General features: G+C 36.5%; 1 protein-coding gene across 4 annotated transcripts in view; it reads left to right on the top strand.

The window, feature by feature from the left end:
- The window catches only part of FOXJ3 (forkhead box J3), a 126,175-nt gene that overhangs the window by 41,344 nt on the left and 66,007 nt on the right, over positions 1-18,824 (top strand). For all 4 annotated transcript variants that reach the window (XM_059920001.1, XM_059919994.1, XM_059919997.1 and 1 more), the window contains exon 4: positions 5,555-5,629. In XM_059920001.1, coding sequence (XP_059775984.1) covers positions 5,555-5,629 — 75 coding nt within the window. The remainder of the gene's footprint in view (positions 1-5,554; positions 5,630-18,824) is intronic.

The following is an 18,824-nucleotide window of genomic DNA, read 5'->3' as shown; positions in this document are numbered from 1 at the left end:
GAAAGGGATGGAGGAAGGCTGGCAGCAGTAACTTTTGCAGGGGGAGCAATAAATGGAAAGCCTAGAGGTGAGAGAGACCATTGGAGGGGGTTAGTGTAGAGAGTATGACAGCAGGATAGGGTGAGATTATGAAGAGTCTTGTGGAGGCTTTAAGGATTTTAGATTTTATCCTAAGTGCAATGAGAAGTTACTGAAAGATTTTAATTGAAGCACTAATGTCAGATTTGCCTTGTGAAGAGGTAACTGCCTGTTGGGTAGAGAATGGTGGAGGAGGGGTAAAGAGAGGAAGGTAGAGGGTGGACACCAGTTAGGAAGCTGTTGTACTAGTTTTGGTGAGACTGGTGTCCTGGACTGAGGTAGTAACAGAAGAGATGGAATAAAGTAGGTAGATTGAAGGTAGACTTAAAAGATTTGGTGACAGATTTGTTTTAGATGGTGAGAAGGAGGAAGGAGTTAAGGAGGTCTTACAGGTTTCTGATTGGAACAGTTATATGAATAACTGTCTTTAAATAGAGAAGGGAAAACTGGCAGAAGACCACACTGGGAATAAAGATTGAGTTTAGTTTTAAACATGTTGAGTTGGAGGTGTTTCTGGAGATGTCTAGTAGATTGTTGAAAATACGTGTTAACTCAGGAGAAAGGTCACAGATGGTTATTGAAGCCATGGCTGTAGATGAGATTGCCTAGGCAGCAAATGTAGAAGTGAAAAAAGGACAGTGGCAGAGTCTTGAAGATTTCCAGCTTTTAAGCTTTTTGTAGAGGAGGAGGATCTAAGTAGAGATGTGTTCTTCCACTGTGAAGCCATTTAGAAAACATGACCATTTTGATTTCTTACCATCTTGATTTTGGTTTTTTCCCATCTTGAACTTTTTAAATGGGTAATTTTTCTGATTAGTTCCTTCTTTTCCTTGTCTTCTTTTGGATTTGGAGTGGGTATTGTTTATGATTTCATTTTATCTTCACTATTATTTTATTAGTTATACCTCTTCCTAAATTTTGTTTTAGGATGTGAATACTCTAGGGTTTACCACCCACATCTTTAACTTATCACACTCTACCTTCATTATACCATTTTATGTATAGTGTAAGAACTTTATAAACCTTATACAGTTGACCCTCGAACAACCCGGGGACTAAGGGGATGCTGACCCCTGCACAGTCGAATGTATAACTTTACAATTGGCCCCCCATATCCATGGTTCCTCATCTGCGGATTCAACCAACCTTGGATTGTATAGTACTGTAGTATGTATTTATTGGAAAAGTCCACATGTAAGTGGACCCATATAATTCAAACCCGTGTTGTTCAAGGGTCAGCTGTACTTCTAATTCCCCTGAGCCAACCTTTGTGTTATTGTACATTTTACTTTTACATGTTATAAATCTCATAAATAATTGTTATATTTGCTTTAGACAGTTATCTTTTAAAGGCATTACAGATAAGAAAAAGTGATTTTTTAAATTTGCTTTCATTTTCACAATTTCTGGAACTCTTCATTTCTTTTTGTAGATCCAGGTTTCCATTTGGTATCATACTTCTGCCAGAGGAACTTCCTTCTAATATTGCCAGCCAACTGGCGGTACAAGAAATGACTTCTTTCAGCTTTTGTTTGTCTAGAAGTCTTTATTTTGCCTTCATTTTTGAGAGATATTTTTACTGCATATAGAATTGACTTTTTTTTTCTCTTAGTGTTTTAAAGATGTCACTTTGTTGTCTTCTAACTTGCATGGTTTTTGAGACATCGCTGTAATTCTAATCTTTATTTCTCTGTACATAATCTTTCTTTTTTTCTCTTGCTGCCCTTCAAGATGTTCTCTTCATTTTGATTCTCAGCTTTTGGGCTATAATGAATATAGTTGTGTGGATTTTTTTTTTTTTTTTTTTTAAATATTGCTTTCCTTTTTTTTTTTTTTTTTAATACGGAGCATTTTCTTTTTTCAGATTTTATTTATTTATTTTATTTATGGCTGTGTTGGGTCTTCGTTTCTGTGCGAGGGCTTTCTCTAGTTGTGGCAAGTGGGGGCCACTCTTCATCGCGGTGCGCGGGCCTCTCACTATCGCGGCCTCTCTTGTTGCGGAGCACAGGCTCCAGACGTGCAGGCTCAGTAATTGTGGCTTACGGGCCCAGTTGCTCCGTGGCATGTGGGATCTTCCCAGACCAGGACTCGAACCCGTGTCCCCTGCATTGGCAGGCAGATTCTCAACCACTGCGCCACCAGGGAAGCCCAGTTGTGTGGATTTTTAATTCCTTCTGCTTGGTGTTCTCTGAAATTCTTGCATCTGTGATTTGATGTCCTGCATTACTTTTGGACGATTCTTGTCTGTTACATCTTCAAATTTTTCTTCTACCCTATTCTTTTCCATTTCTCCTTCTGGGACTCTAATTATATGTATTGTTCCACAGTTCTTGGATGATCTTTTTTTTTTGTATTTGTGTATATGTGCATGCCTATGTGCATGTGTGTTATTTTGGATAATTTCTATTGATCTAGCCTCAAGATACCTGAGCCTTTCCCTAATTGGGTCCAGTCTACTGATGAACCATCTAGGGAATCCTTTATCTTTTATCATGTTTTTTATTTCTGTCATTGACATTTGACTCTTTCTTATAGCTTACACATCTCTGTTGAAATTCCCCATCTCTTTATGCAAGTTGTGCACTTTTTTCTACTTGGTGCCTGAACATATTAGTCATAGCTTTTTAAAAGTTCTTGTCTGATATTTGTAACATCTGCGTCATCTCTCAGTTGGGTTTTGTTGGTTACTTTATCTATTGACAATGGGCTTTTTTCTTTTTTCTTGCTTTTCCATGTGTCTTGCAATTTTTGATTGAGTTCCAGCTACATGTGTAGAAGAATGGTAGAGATAGAGGTAAATACTATTTGTACTTGTAAATGGACAAACATCTTTTTTCACAGGCCATTTGTGTGGGGAGTCAAATTACACTCATCAGTAGTTGAGCTGGATTTGGGTTTTGTTGTTGGCATCTTTGCCTTTAGTATACCACAGACTTTACATTCCTCCTGCAGTAGACTCCTGTTACCTTGTGCTTGGAGTGGGAGGCTTGGGTGCTGTAGGGTTTTCTCAGTTTTCCTGTTTTCTCTTTTTAGTTGTCTCTGCCCACCTTGCTACAGATAGGGGTCTCTGTCCATGCTCCTGCCCCTCCTCTCTCTGCAGGTTGTCATTACTTGTTATCCACTGCTGGGCTTGTGGTAGGGGCTGGTTTTTTTTTTGGGGGGGGGGTGTCTTGATCCAGCCTTAGTCTTATTCAGGCCCTTGGACTTGAGGGTGGGGCTTTTTCAGTGTTTGTTTTCCCTCAGCCAGGTTAGTTATCCTTGTTTATCCAGTTACCTTTGCGTGGGAGTTTCCTGTCCCTTTCCCAGCTATAGTCACCCTCCACCTCAGCATGGTGTATTGCTGTAGGATACTGGCCCCTGGGTAGTTTCTGACACTTGTCCCATAGGTAAAAGGATTTTGCTTCCTCCGTCAGCAATAGATCTTTGCCTGTATCCTGGGAAAGTGTTTCCTATCCCTCCCTAGAAGCAGAAGGGCTTTGTTTCCATTCTTTCCTCAGAAGTAATCTTTGCCAGAGCCCTATGGGTGAGAAGTTTTGCTACCCCTACCTCAAACTTCAAGTTTTTTGCTTTGTAAGATCTGTAGAAGGTGGTGTGGCTTTTTTTCCCCTCGTGGCCATCAGTTAACCTCCTTCCTGCTTATGCCCCAAAGGAGACTTTCTCTGGTTTCCTTTCCTGCCCCCAATCTTTCTTGTGAGCATACGGTGAAGGTCCAAGAGCTTCTTCTGAGCTTGAGGGTGAGTGGAAATTTCCCTTGTGTCTGGGATCCTTGCTACTCTAAACTGATACCATGCTTGGCCTTTCAAATTTTAGCTAATTTCTTGGGTGCTTGGATGGTGGCCACCTCTTTCTCCCATATTCTGCCGAAAAGTGAGACAGTTTGTCCCCTTTCTCCTTGAATGGGCTTACCCTCTTAGGAATTTTATTTGTTGGGCTGCTCTGCAACCTCAGCTCTCTGATGTGGCTTAAAAAATAGACATTTTTTTTGGCTTACCCATTGGTTTCTCATTGTTTGGGAGGGATCATCAGTCTTTGTAGCTGTTTACATTCCAAGTAGAGGTGGAACTCCCATTCATAAGTTTTTTTTAAAAATTAATTAATTAATTTATTTTTGGCTGTGTTGGGTCTTCGTTTCTGTGCGAGGGCTTTCTCTAGTTGCGGCAAGCGGGGGCCACTCTTCATCGCGGTGCGCGGGCCTCTCACTCTCGCGGCCTCTCTTGTTGTGGAGCACAGGCTCCAGACGCGCAGGCTCAGTAGTTGTGGCTCACGGGCCTCGTTGCTCCGCGGCATGTGGGATCTTCCCAGACCAGGGCTCAAACCCGTGTCCCCTGCATTGGCAGGCAGATTCTCAACCACTGCGCCACCAGGGAAGCCCCATAAGTTTTAATTGATGTTTGGTAATAAGATAGGCTTGAATTTACATTCTCTGGTCATCTTTTAAAAACTTCTTTAATCCCAGTATTGCCTCATGAGAGGCAAGTTTTAATGTAGGCATTGTTAGAGTTCTGAATTTTACATTAAAAATAAAATGACATTATGCCAAAAAATAACCCCCTGCCCAACATCCAATTCTAAGTAGTGGCTAAATACAATTGGAGCCCCTCCACCAGATACCTGGCCATTTTGGAACAAACAAAATTATGAAATGGATTTTAGAGCATTTAATTAAGAAGAAATGGTCTTTGGGTATTTTCTGTAAAAATTGTGGCATAGTCCTGTTTATTCATGAAAGATTTCCTGTTTCACAGATTCTCCAGGTCTCTAAGTGCGTTTTCCTTCCATCCAAGTTGTTTATTCTTTCTTGCTACATTGAGGAACCTACGTGTTCTTGCTGGCTTCTCTAGTCAGTGTCTTCCCATGTGGTTTTCTTTCTTAAATATTGTAGTGAGAACCGAATTGGTTTTTATGTACTCTTGTAATGGAGCAGTGGAATTTTTTTGTTTATAACTTTTTAAACTCATTAAAAAGTGATAACACATGTGCCTTGTAAATCATTTGAACATTGCAGAAAACTGAATGGAGGAAAATAATAATCACTTATAATTCCATGTAGAATAACTCGTAGCATTTTGCATTATGACTTGTTTCCAAGAATAAATAAATTAGCTAATAAATATATATCACAATTAAAATCATAATATGCATACAATTTTATATTTGGTATTTAACGTTAATCACAGACATCTTCCTGCATCATTGAAAGGTCTTACTAAACATTTAAAATGGGACATATAGTCCATTATTTGGAGTTTTGTAAATTGCACTAGAAACTGTCTTTTCCAATAACTACTCCCCTTTGTAGCATTCATAATTTGAAAATCAGAAAGGTTTAAATTTGAAGCTCATTTAAAAAACTTATTCCATTTGTAATTGTATTCTGGTGCATAGAGATATTTAGGTTTCTGATTCTGTTTCTAAAGGGGGTTTTGGTTTTTGGAGTCCAATGACCTTATGGCTTTTCTTTCTTTTTTAATTTCAGAATTCCATACGACATAATCTGTCACTGAACAAGTGTTTCCTTAAAGTGCCTCGATCCAAGGATGACCCTGGAAAGGTAGGATTCATTTTCTTAAGATAAAATAATTGGATTCTTCATTGTATCTTTTGGCATGTTTGAATCTGAGTTATATTTGTTATATAAAGAAAGAGAATTGGAATGAAAGCATTTAGGAACTCGTCTAGTTCATTGGTAAGGAACCTTTGAGAAAGAGCAAGTCCTCCTTTACCCACCCCGCCCTATTCCACCTCACCTCACCTCACCTCACCTCACCTCACCTCACCTCACCTCACCTTACCTCACCTTACCTTACCCTTTTAGTTGGTATGCTTCAAGGACCAGCCAGACAGGGAGAGATTTCTTTTTAAGCAATGAGAAGCTAGCTAGCTAGTATAGGGCTGGTCCTCTGTTACAGTTTGCTGTTTCTAATCTAGTTTTTGTTTGGTTATTTTCTTAAGTGTTATGCATTAAATTAAATTTGGCTTTTGAATTGCTTGTTGGAACCACAATTTATTATTACATAGAAGAAGTGAATCTGTATGTAATTGACAAGTGGAAGTAACTCTTACCCTGAAGTAAAATTTTCTCTGTTATATCCTTGTTTTCTTAGTTGCTGTTTTTTCCTCTTCATTCCATTTATCTTTTGCCATTGTTACATTTTTAGTATTTTATCTGCAGAAACGTCCCTTTTTTTTTTGATATCAAGGCCATGTCAAATACATTGTGGCCTGAACTTGGTACTAGTTGCTTGGTTTCTAAAGCTCAGAGTACTTGCTTGGACCATATTTGGTTGTCATGATAAATTGTTAGTTAGATTAGGACTTTGAGATAGTTTATCTGTTGGCAAGTACGCATTCTTTTTTGGATGATTAGACTTCTTGTCATCTTCTTCAGGCTACTGTCCCTGGAAGAATTTTTCTAAAATGTAAGCCTGGTCATGTTATCACCCTGCTTAAAAGCACTCCCCAGTGTCCTGGAGATGTTTCTTTGTTATAAAATATCCTTTACTATCTTTTCCTTAATCTGCCTTTCTAGCAATGATTTCACCTCATTCAAGACCCACTGTGAGGAACTTATTGATACTTGAGGTTTCCCAGACATGCCTTTCCTATGGTTTTCTCTTATTGCACAAACTCCCTCTACTTGTCTGCATACTCCTTGTTTTTTAAGATTGAGCTGCAACATTACCCTCTGAAGTTTTTTTGTTTTCACATACTTCAACTGAGTTTGTTGTTCCATCTTTTGAGTTTCTGTTACTTTGTCAGCATTGTAGTAGTTCCTAACTGGTTTCTCTATCCTGGGGCTTACTATCTCCAGTTTAATAGTAGCCAGCCGTCTTTCAGAAAGGTTAACCTAATCATATGGTCTCTTTGTTTAAAATCTTCATTGGTTATCTGTTGCCTTTAGGTTAAAGTCTGAACTTAAGAGGGTAGGGATAGTATGTATATTGTTCACTTTTTAGCCCCTGTTTCTTTCACAGTGGCTGGTGGCACTGAGGAGACACTCTTGTTGAATGAATGAATGTAAAGTTCACCCTTGAACAATGCGTGGGTTAGAGGCACTGACCCTCTGCACAGTCGAAAATCCCAAGTATAATTTATAGTCAGCCCTTGGTATACACGGTTTCTGCGAATCCACAGTTCTGCATCTCCAGATTCAACCAACTGCAATCGTGTAGTATTGTAGTATTTAATGTTGAAAAAAATCCATGTGTGAGTAGAGCCGTGCAGTTCAAACCTGTGTTGTTCAAGGTCAGCTGTATTGTATCCTCTGCTAGACTGTTAACTTCTTGAGGTTGGGCATGGAGAGTTATTCATCTCAATTGTAAAGCAGGCACTCTTAAATAATGAATGTTTTATAGCACCTTCTATGATCTGCCCCATCAAGTTGGTTCTCAGTAAGATTGAATAGATTATTGTAATAGTCTTATTTGACCCAGTTTATTATTTGTCTGTTTTCATAACTCTAAGATTGTGAATAGGAATTAGTGAAATTTTTCTTTCCTTTAAAGCAGGCTTATTATAAAAAAAGGAATTATAACTTTTTATATTTGCTTCATTACAATTTCTGATGGGTAGTGAGTGTATGTGAATCTGACTAAAAATCTTAATAGAGTTTAGAGATTAGCTGTTTTATTAGAGTTCTATGAAGATACTAATTGGAATCTGTAAACATTTGATTCAGATTTGATTTTTAAATGAGGTTTAAATCATTAAAAAAGAAAAAACCAACACCCATGAATGCTTAACTATATTATGTACTAAATTTTAACTGATTGGATATCTATTTTAAAAATCTTGTGCTGTTAGGGTTTTTTTTTGTGCAGAACTTAAAAGCTTTTTCTACCTTTACTTAAATAATATCATGGGGTAAGGCAGGTGAATAAGTAAGTAATACCATGTTATTCTTTGCAACTATTCATTTTGAATCAGGGTTGTCTTACTCCTATGCAACCAAAACAGTACAGAAATAAATTGAATCCTGGGAGGTTAATGAAAGCTTTCAACTTCTACCATTAGTCTCTAATTTTAAAGTTTCATTTTTATCAAAACACATCATTGTTCTCATTGACTTTGGTGATTATAGTAAATATACATTTGATATGATAAGTATCATACATTTATCATTGATGTGATAAATATCATACATTTGATAATACATTTCTACTAATAGAGTCATCTTTATTTTCAGTCTCAAGGTGAGATTTAAATACCCGTTGTTCTTACTGATTTTGGTCAGAAGTAAATGTTGTAAATCTGATCTTATAAAATACATTTACATGAATAAAATCATTTTAGTTTTTGATATCAAAATAAGATTTTTGTTTAAAAATTCTATTGCTTAAAAAAAGTTTTGAAAACCTCAGATCTAGCCCATTTTATAGACGAGGAACTAAGTAAGGCCAGTAAATGAGGAATGACTTGCCCAAGTTCAGCGTGGAATTAGAACCCAAGTGTATTGGCCAGACTTACTTGCAAGTCACAGAAACCTATTACAGACTAACTTAAGGGAGAAAATATCTGCAGGAAGGGCTGGAACTGGAGAGGATTCTTCAGTTGTATCACCAGAGATGTCTCTTTACATCCCTTAGTTCTGCTAGCTTCTCTGATGGCTTCATTTTCAGCCCAATTCATGACAGAGATGGCCATCAGGAGCTTCTGGCATATATTCTACTAGTTTAGTAACCCTTAGCAGTGAGTGAGTGGTGCCCTCCCCACCAAATCCCCTGGAGTACCACAAACATCTTAGAATGAGTGCCCAACAAGCAGAATACACTTGGTTTCTTGGTTCCTAGACTGGCGTTTTTTCCACTATACCAGTTTTCCTTGAAAGGGAAGCCAAAATGTTAGTTAAGTTTTGGTACTTATGAATTGTTTTTTCTTTTTGTATTACAGTGTTTCCTGGCATTTGAGGAGCTTTTCCAAAACCACCCTCACCACAGTGGGAGAAAACCATTGAGCCAAGGTGGGGTGGGAGTAGTTTTTGGTCTTGGGTGATGGGTGTACTTTTAACTAAACCCTTAGGATTTTGCTACCTGCTGCCATGATCCAGATGGGTCCAAGAGGTAGAGTTAGAAGTAGCTCATACAGCTTCTTCTTCCCTATACTTTCATGGTATAACTCTCTGTTCAGTGTGTTACCGGAGAGGTGTAGAAGCCAACTTAAACTTGAAAAGTATTGTTTAATTACAGGTGCTTTTATATGATTATTTATTCCTGACTCAATCCTTTATTTTCTAGATGCTTTTGTCATAAAAGCTCTTAATATTTGATACTCTCCCATGTACATTGATGGTCTGAAATCCATTTTTCTCAGTTCCCTGAAACTAAATATAAACAGCTACATTATTGCTTTCTTTAAAAAGAAACACAAAATGAAATTATATTTTGCATCCATAGCTCTGCTGCTTTTTTTGGGATAGATTTCTATTTTCTTTTCCCTTGATTATAGCCCTGTTTCTGTATCCTGCAGTCTTTTTTTTTTTTTTTTTTTTAATTCCTGTCTCTTATCTCCTCTCTTACCATTAGCTTTGTTTTTTGTATTTTTGTCTGGTTTTTTTGATCTAATTTTTTTGGTAAAAGCCTTCTTATTCTGGAATTCACAAATGCCTCTTAATTATCTTCAAGGTAAGTATTTTGCTCACATTTATGGAAAGACAAATCCTATCAGCTAAATTCAGTTTTTAAAAAAAATAGAGTTCTCTTTTTTTTGCTTTCCAGCTTAATCTTTTCTCAACCTTGTTCCCTCTTCTCTAGCTCAGGAAAGTGATACTTTGATTTTAAAGGAAATAAAAGATTATAAGAAGTAGTTTTAACAGTTGCATAATTAAATAGCAGCAATGGGCTCTAAGAGAAATGAAATGATAGCTAAGAAGTTTAAGACCCCGTGAAGGCCCCCTGCCTGGCCTGGGAGAGATAACTACAGTGAATTCATAGTAAGAAGAGCTTTTTGTTTTTTGGATGCTTTTTCTTCCCTGGGGTGGGGAGGTTGTAAATGCTCAATGGCTGTGGAGATTGGGGGTCTCCTGGTTTGTGAGGGGACAGCAGCTCACTGCTAGAGAATTAACTTTTGGAAGTTCTGAGATTGTGATTATTTTCTACTCCTGTCCTCTGTCATAATGTAAGAGACCATAACATAGTTGACTGATTGCTTTTGTTCAAAGGATATTCTTTTTTGGCCATGTTAGTATTGTGTTGTATTTATTTGTAAATTGTCTGTTATTTGTTAGTATCCTGTTTTGGTCATTTCATTTGTAAAGGGTTGTAGAAAGACTGGAGAGGTTTGAGAGAACATAAGATATAGCAAGCATTAAGTGATAAACAGTGTTGCAGGAATCATAGGTATGTACCTTGAAGAAGGAAGATAGTATTAAGTTTAATAATAGTCTTAAAGTAGATGTATGATTTTTGTAAGGAAGAAGTTGATGTCTTATCTGTGTCTTTGAATAAAACCAAACAGGAAGTAGAACTTAAAGATAGGCAAGAGTTCAGTTGGACAAAAATAAGTACATCATATTATTGGAGTGAAAAAACACTCATAGGGTTCCCAAGGGAAGCTTTAGAGTTTGCCACTTCTAAAGCACTTCAAGGAGAGAAGAAGTTATTACCCTTCGTAGTTTTAACTCATGATAGGTAAGAACCCCCTTTTGAAGGCTGAGAAGAGGGCCTGATCAAGAGGGATCCATCAGAACAAAGTTGAGATAGAATCAGGAATTAAGGGAATTAATGTAAGTACTAACATGAGGTCAAGAGTTGAGGTTGAATGTAAGTACTAACATGAGGTCAAGGGTTGATGCCAAGAGTGCATGTTAAGGCAGAAGTGGATTATGAATGTAAGGTGGTCAGTTAGACAAACCAGGGTTAGAAAGCCCAGACTAAGCATTGAGAGAGGCATTCAGAGAGGATTTGAAAAATTGGGTTAGATAAGAGGTGAGGGTCTGATTCAGAGAGACAACACTGCAGAAACAGAAAGTAGTGCTGGCACAGAACCCTGACAATACACTGTTAGTCAAAGCAGTTTAGTTAGAGCTGCCTTTTACTTGCACATGCAGTAGTCTCTGTTCTTAAGGGTGGGAGATAACAGTTTGTTGCTGTTGGCCTCTTTTTTCTTTTCCAGATCTAAACTGCTTTTTAAAAAATAATTTTTTTGCCCTCAGATTAATTTTTACAAAAATTATACATGGTAAAATTTACTCTTTGGCATATAATTCTAGTAGTTTGACCAATGCATACAGTGTAAGCATCACCATGGTCAAGATACAGAACAGTATTGCCCTTTGGTAGTCAGTGCCCCACTGCCCCCCACTCCAAGTCCTGGCGACCACTGATCTATTTTTTGTTCTTATAATTTTGCCTTTTCCAGAAATTCGTATAAGTGGGACTCATACAGTAGGTGGCCTTTTGAGTCTGACTTCTTTCGCTTAGCATAATGCATTTAAGATCCATCTGTGCTGTTAGTATCAGCAGTTCCATTTTATTTCATATAGTTCATCTTTCGGATTTACCACAGTTTAGTCACCGTTTGAAGAGCATGTGGGTTGTTGCCAGTCATAAGTTCATTTGAGCATCAAGTTTTTTTCTTTTAGGCTTAGATTCAATAATTAATTTGATAAATACTGAGATACAAGACAGTGTTGAATTAACCTAAACTAGTAACATATAAGTCATACTATCTATCATATGTGAGTTATAGTAAATATTATGAGTTATAGTAAATATAGGTGAGCTGTCTCTTGGAAATCAGTTGTGATGTAGTAAAACCTTATTTATCTTCTACTTAAATAATTTCTAAAAAGATTAGGTTTAGGCACTGATGATTTAAAAACAAGATATGGCCAACTATTAATTGCTTAATAGAATATACTGCTTTTAAGTATCCTTAACATTTAGAGAAACCATTTACTATACTACAATCAGTATACTAATTACGTATTATTAATTTTTTTAACATCTTTATTGGAGTATAATTGCTTTACAGTGTTGTGTTAGTTTCTGCTGTATAACAAAGTGAATCAGCTATATGTATACATATATCCCCATATCCCCTCCCTCTTGCGTCTCCCTCCCACCCTCCCTATCCCACCCGTCTAGGTGGTCACAGAGCACCAAGCTGATCTCCCTGTGCTATGTGGCTGCTTCCCACTAGCTATCTATTTTACATTTGGTAGTGTATATATGTCCATGCCACTCTCTCACTTCATCTCAGCTTACCCTTCCCCCTCCCCGTGTCCTCAAGTCCATTCTCTACGTCTGCGTCTTTATTCCTGTCCTGCCCCTAGGTTCTTCAGAACCATTTTTTTTTTTAGGTTCCATATATATGTGTTAACATACGGTATTTGTTTTTCTCTTTCTGACTTACTTCAGTCTTACATAGTATTTTTAATCCATTGATTAAGAGTGAGTTCCTTAATAATCTTTTCTGGGCAACACTTAGATTATTTGATAATCAATGTAAAAGTAATAAAGGACTGTATTTGTTCAACAAGAATGTTCCAGAGACCTGAGCTGGCATTGGAATAGTTTTTGTCCATACATTCATTCAGCCAGTTAGCCACCCAAGCTACCTGCCTCTGAGTGCCTACTGTGTATTGACTGTTCGTAGCCTATTTTTGTGGTCTGAGTAGAGTGATTATTTAACCTGTTGCCCAAACTAGAAACTTCTGAGAATAAAAAGACGTTTTTCTCAATTATGTATAGGCAATAGGTATAAACCAAGACTAAAACCGGGAAGGATGTTCACTCTATCTATATGGTGCATGCAAATGCTGTGCCTTGGAGTTGTGGGCAGCTACCCAGGAGCAACACCCTAAGATGATGGAGGGTAAAAAAAAAAAACAAAAACCCTTTAAAATTGGATTGCCATATCTAAACTGGGAGAGAAAAAACATTGAGACACATGGTCTGAAGCCAAAGAAGTCAGGGACAAAAGGGATCCAGTACTATGTCTGAGGCTCTTGATATGGTGTGCACTGAGAGCAAAGGAAGAGCAGAGAATAGTCTGTGATGATTCACTTTACCAATGAGCATATATACATGATAATATAGTTAGTTAAAACATAAAATTCACAGATGTAGCCATTTGGAATGGCTAACTATTTATGACAGGGACTGCTTTCCCCAGGAATATTAAATTAATATTAACTTCTTGGGTTTATTTATATTTAATCAGATAATGGCATTTTTATTAGGCTATTTCTAATCTAAGAGCTGTTAAAGAAAGGTCATATCAGTGTGTAATAGAGCAGGGGACTTTGTATTGACATAAAATTTCAGTCAGAAATTATTGGAATAATTAAAATATACTTTATTTGAAGTGATAAATATTTTGTAATGATGAAAATAAAGGCATTTAAGTCCATTGTTCATCTTTGACACATCTTGAAGTTGGCAGGTGATTCGGTTTTGGAAGATGTGTTCAGAGCTGGACAATTCTAGTTTGTGATCTTTCTTTGGGATTTTACAGACTAAGACATAGCATTCTTCTCCAGGAGGACGTTAACTTGCTGTACCAGAATTGTTGATATAAGTTAATAATAATGTCTACATTTGTATATAGCTTTACAGACTAGGGGGCTATTTTACATGCATTATCTCAGTCTTTAAAACAAAGTTGTATTCAGGCCTCAGTTTTAGATAGTGATCTTTAAGTCCATAGTAGATTTTTCCATAACGGATTAGGTCCCATAAATCTCATATAATGGAACGTCACATAAATGGAATCATTTGGTATATACTCTGTGTCTAGCTTCTTTCATTCAGCAAAATGTCTGTGATGCTATTGCATATGTCAGTTGTTTCTTATTATAGCTGAGTAGTATTCCATTGTATGAATATACCACAATTTTTTGTCCATTTATCTGTTGGTGGACATTTGGGTTGTTTTCAGTGTAGGGCTATTATGAACAAGCTACTAAGAAATTCTTATACAAGTTTTCTATGGACATATGCTTTCGTTTCTCTTGAATAATGGAAGGATTGTTATGTCAAAGGGTAGATGGAACATTAACTTGATAAGAAACTGCTAAATCTTTCTCCAAAGTGGTTGTGTATTTTACATTCCCAGTAGCAAGACATGTGAGTTCCAGTTGCTCCATATCCTGACTGACAGTTGATATTACCTATCTTTTTTTAAATTACTTTTTATTGGAGTATAGTTGATTTACAATGTTGTGTTAGTTTCTGCTGTACAGCAAAGTGAATCAGTTATACATATATATATATCCACTTTTTTTAAGATTCTTTTCCCATATAAGTCATTACAGAGTACTGAATAGAGTTCCCTCTCTCTTTTTAATTTTAGTCATTTTAGAGGATGTGATGTAGTGTCTCATAATGGTTTTATTTTGAACTTTCCTGATGACCATTGATTTTGAGCATCTTTTTTATGTGCTTAGCTGTCATTTGTATATCTTCACTTCTTAAAGTTCTTTTAAAGTCTTTTGCAATTTTTTTTCTTTTAAAATTTGGTTGTCATTATTACTGAGTTGTAAGACTTTTATATATATTTTAGATATGTCTTTTCTTGGATTTATATTGTGTAAACATTTTTTCAAAATGTGATTTGCCTTTTTGTTTTCATAATAATGTCTTAAAAAGAGAAGTTTTAGATTTGACGAAGTCTAATTTATTAATTTTTAATTTAATGATTAACGACTGTGTGTCCTGTCCAGGAAATCAACCAAGGTCATAAATATTTTCTCCTCTGTTTTCTTCTGTAGGTTTTATAGTTTTAGTTTTTACATTTAGGTCTATGATCCATTTCAAATTAATATTTATGTATGGAGTGTTTAATCTTCCTGTTGAATTGTTCTTTTATCTTTATGAAATGTTCTTCTTAATTTCTTCAAATACTCTGTCTTGAAACTTTGTCTGTTATTAATATAGCTACTACAGCTTTCTTGTGCAACTTCATGGTATATTTTTTTCTAGTATTTTGCTTTTAATCTATAAATGTCTTTGTATTTAAAGTGTGTGTCTTATAAACAGCATGTAGCCATTGTCTCTTCCTTCTTAAATTCAGTGTAACAGTCTCTGCCTTCTAATTGGAGTGCTTAGTCTGTATTTAATATGATTATTGGTTTGGTGGTTCTTTTTTTTTTCTTTTGTTTCTGTGTTGCTTCATTTTTGCAACCTTTGTGGTTAATCAAATATAGTATTATATTTTATTTTCTCTAATGACTTCTTAGCTATAGGCTCCTTTTCTTAATTTTTCAGTAGTCATTCTAGAGCTTAACAGTATGTATTATTAACTTATCAAAGTCTATTTCGACGTAATATTATACCACTTTTCACTTTACACCTCACACTTCATACCACTTACTACTTACCTCTTCCCATCCGTTTCACAAGTGTAATAACCTTACAAGAGTATAATTCCATTTATCTACCCATCCCTTTCTTTGTGCTGTTGTCATATCTTGTACTTCTCCTTGCATCATAAATCCCACCTTAGGATTTGTTTTATTTGCTTTAAAAGGTTAGTTGTGTTTTAAGGAAGTTATTTTGACTAAAATATTTTCCTAATTTTTTATCTTTCCTGATGTTCTTTTCTATAAATCCAAATTTCAATCTGATATCTTTCCTCTTTAGCCTAACAACATCCTTTGGCATTTCTTGTAGTGCAGGACTGTAGGCAACACATTTTGTAGGCTTTTGTTTACTTGCAAAGGTCTTTATTTCATCCTCATATTTTTGGGGGGTGTGGAATATTGAGTTTTTTGGGTTTTCCCCATCTTTCAGACCTTTGAAGATGTTCCATCATCCTTGGTCTCCATTATTTCTGGAGAAAAGTCAGCTGTCATTTATAATATACTTTTATTTTCTTGTATGTAATATGCCCTTCCCCAACCCTACCTCCTCTGTGGTAGCTTTCAAGATTTTTTTCTTTATCTTTAGATTTAAGCAGCCTATGATGTACTTCAGTGTGGTTTTCTTTATTCTGCTTGGAATTTGCTAATCTAGGATCAATAAGAAGGGGTTTTCATCCCCTTCAAAATTTGAGATATCTCAAAATTTGAGATACTTTTGGTCATTATTTCTTTTAAAAAAAATATGGCCCCATTTTCTCTCCTTTGCTTTTAGTGTCCAATTAAAATATGATAGACTATTTGACATTGTTTCCTAGGTCATTCTGGCTTTCTTTGTTCTTTTCCTTTTTGTTCCTTATATTGGGTAATTTTTACTTATCTATCTTCAAGATCTCTGGCTCTCTGACTGTTCTGTCACATCTGGTGAATTATTGGACTTTTTGTTTCTAGAATTTCCATTTGATCCTTTTTTGTGTGTGTTAAGAGAAAATTGCTGAAATGAGTTTAACCATTTGCTTTGATGCTGGAACAGTAGGGCTTCTATGTTGTCTCCAGCCAGTTTGTGGACATGAGACATGCCTAGGAGCTTCTGCTTCACTGTGGATTTTTATAATAAGAAGGTATGTAGTACTGTCCTGATCTATATAGGGTTTAGAACCTAATCCATTCTTTCATCTGATTCCTTACATCATCACTGATGTTTTGAGATTCTGGGTTTTTATATGAAAACAAAGTAATTAGAAGAAATGAGATTTTAAAAAAATAATTAATGATAAATAACATGGATTATTGTGTCACCTCCAATTGTCTCCTTCCTCTAATCTCTGCTTACCTTTGCTCCATCTATTACATTGCTGCCTTAAGCTATGGTACACTAATAAACACACAGACCTACCTCTAATGCCACATTTTCAACCCTAGCCCTCAGCTTCACCTCCCTGAACTTTATGTTGATGCTATACTGCACCATTGTTTTTGGATTTATGATGCAGTTAAATATCTTCATGTTGTTGCCCATACTCTTCATTGTATCTAGGTAGTCTTTCTTTCTATTTTACTCATTGTTTAATGCCCAGCTCAAGTGTCAGCATTACTCTGAAAGGAGGCAACCTTCCTTTTTCTCTTTGTTTCACCTTTTTCCTTCCTCCTTCCCTTCCTCCATTCCTGCTTTCCTTCCTCCCTCCCTCCCTATTTTCACCTCTTTCTTCTTTTTATTACCATAGTTCTTTGAATATACCACTGTTACAGCTCCTAAATGGTGTAGCTATCTGTATTTTGATCTGTTCCACCCAGTTGTGAGTTTTTCGTTGACAAGTATTGGGTCTTTTTCATTTTCATAGGCCCATAGCACCTAGCATAATATTTGATACATAGCAGATGTTTAATATGTGTTTATCACAAGAATAAACATGTCTTTTCCTAGTTAACTAAGAAGTAGCTGTTCTGTTCTTCTTAAGGAAACTTTTCTAACTGTATATTAATTTAATTCTCTTCCTGTTTTAAATTAAAGGCTGGTCTTTAGATGTTCTAGAAATCGTCACTTTGCTTCTTTTCACTCAGACCTTTTCTTTTGATCAGCAAGCCAGGGGTCAAGATAATTTATTTTACTTCTTAATATTAACTCACATATACTTTGAATTTGAGAGACTTTGGAGTGCCTATTCTTTGGGTAGGTGAACTGCTTGACTTACTCTGACATTAATGACTATTTAGAACTTTTATCAAGACTAACGTGGTCCAAAGGAAAGCCAGGAAACAGCTTGAAATCAAGAAACTTGAATTCTTTATGGGCATTACCATCTACTTTGCTTTGTGACAAGTGACTTTTGTCTCTGTTGGGTATACCACTATATTAGATTGGAGCTCCTTGATTCCAGTTTTTTTCTTAATTAAAAAATATTTTTTATTGAGATATAATTCACATACCATAAAATTTACCCTTTAAAAGTGTGTGATTCAGTGGTTTTCAGTATATTTGCAAAGTTGTGCAACCACCGCTACTATCTAATTCCAGGACATTTTCATTTTTACTTAATTAATTAATTAGTTAATTTCTTTATTGGCTGTGTTGGGTCTTCGTTGCTGCGCACGGGCTTTCCCTAGTTGAGGTGAGGGGGGGCTGCTCTTCGTTGTGTTGCACGGGCTTCTCATTGCAGTGGCTTCTCTTGCTGTGGAGCACGGGCTCTAGGTGTGTGGGCTTCAGTAGTTGCAGCACACGGGCTCAGAAGTTGCAGCACGTGGGCTCAGTAGTTGCAGCATGCAGGCCCTTAGAGCGCGCGGGCTTCAGTAGTTGTGATGCATGGGCTCCGTAGTTGTGGCTCGTGGGCTCTAGAGTGAATGCTCAGTAGTTGCGGTGCATGGGCTTAGTTGCTCCGCAGCATGTGGGATCTTCCCAGACCAGGGCTCAAACCCGTGTCCCCTGCATTGGCAGGCGGATTCTTAACCACTGCACCACCAGGGAAGTCCGACATTTTCATTTTATCAGTCCAAAAAGAAACCCACTTCTCATTAACAGGTACCCTCCCTCATCCTGCAAACTTCTGGCAACCAGTAATTTACTTTCCATCTCTATGGATTTGACTATTTTGGACATTTTATATAAATGGAATCATACAATATGTGACCTATTGTGTCTGGCTTCTTTCATTTAGTGTAAGGCTTTCAGGGTCATCTATGTTGTAGCATATAGCGGCATTTTATTCCTTTTTTATGACTGAATGACATTTCATTGTATGGGTATATCACAGTTGTTTATCTGTTCATCAGTTGATGGACATTTGGGTTGTTTTCACTTTTGGCTGTTATGAAAAATGCTATGATCATTTGTGTATAAGGTTTTGTATGGACGTAATGTTTTCATTTCTCTTGGACATGTTTTCATTTCTCTAAGAGTGGAATTGTTGGGTCATATGTTTAATCTTTTGTACTGCCCCGACTGTTTTCTAAA

This window comes from Balaenoptera ricei, chromosome 1 (assembly GCF_028023285.1).
Source record: "Balaenoptera ricei isolate mBalRic1 chromosome 1, mBalRic1.hap2, whole genome shotgun sequence".
NCBI lineage: Eukaryota > Metazoa > Chordata > Mammalia > Artiodactyla > Balaenopteridae > Balaenoptera > Balaenoptera ricei.
Note: the sequence above shows the minus strand (reverse complement) of the source record. Positions and strands in the feature narration are given on the sequence as shown.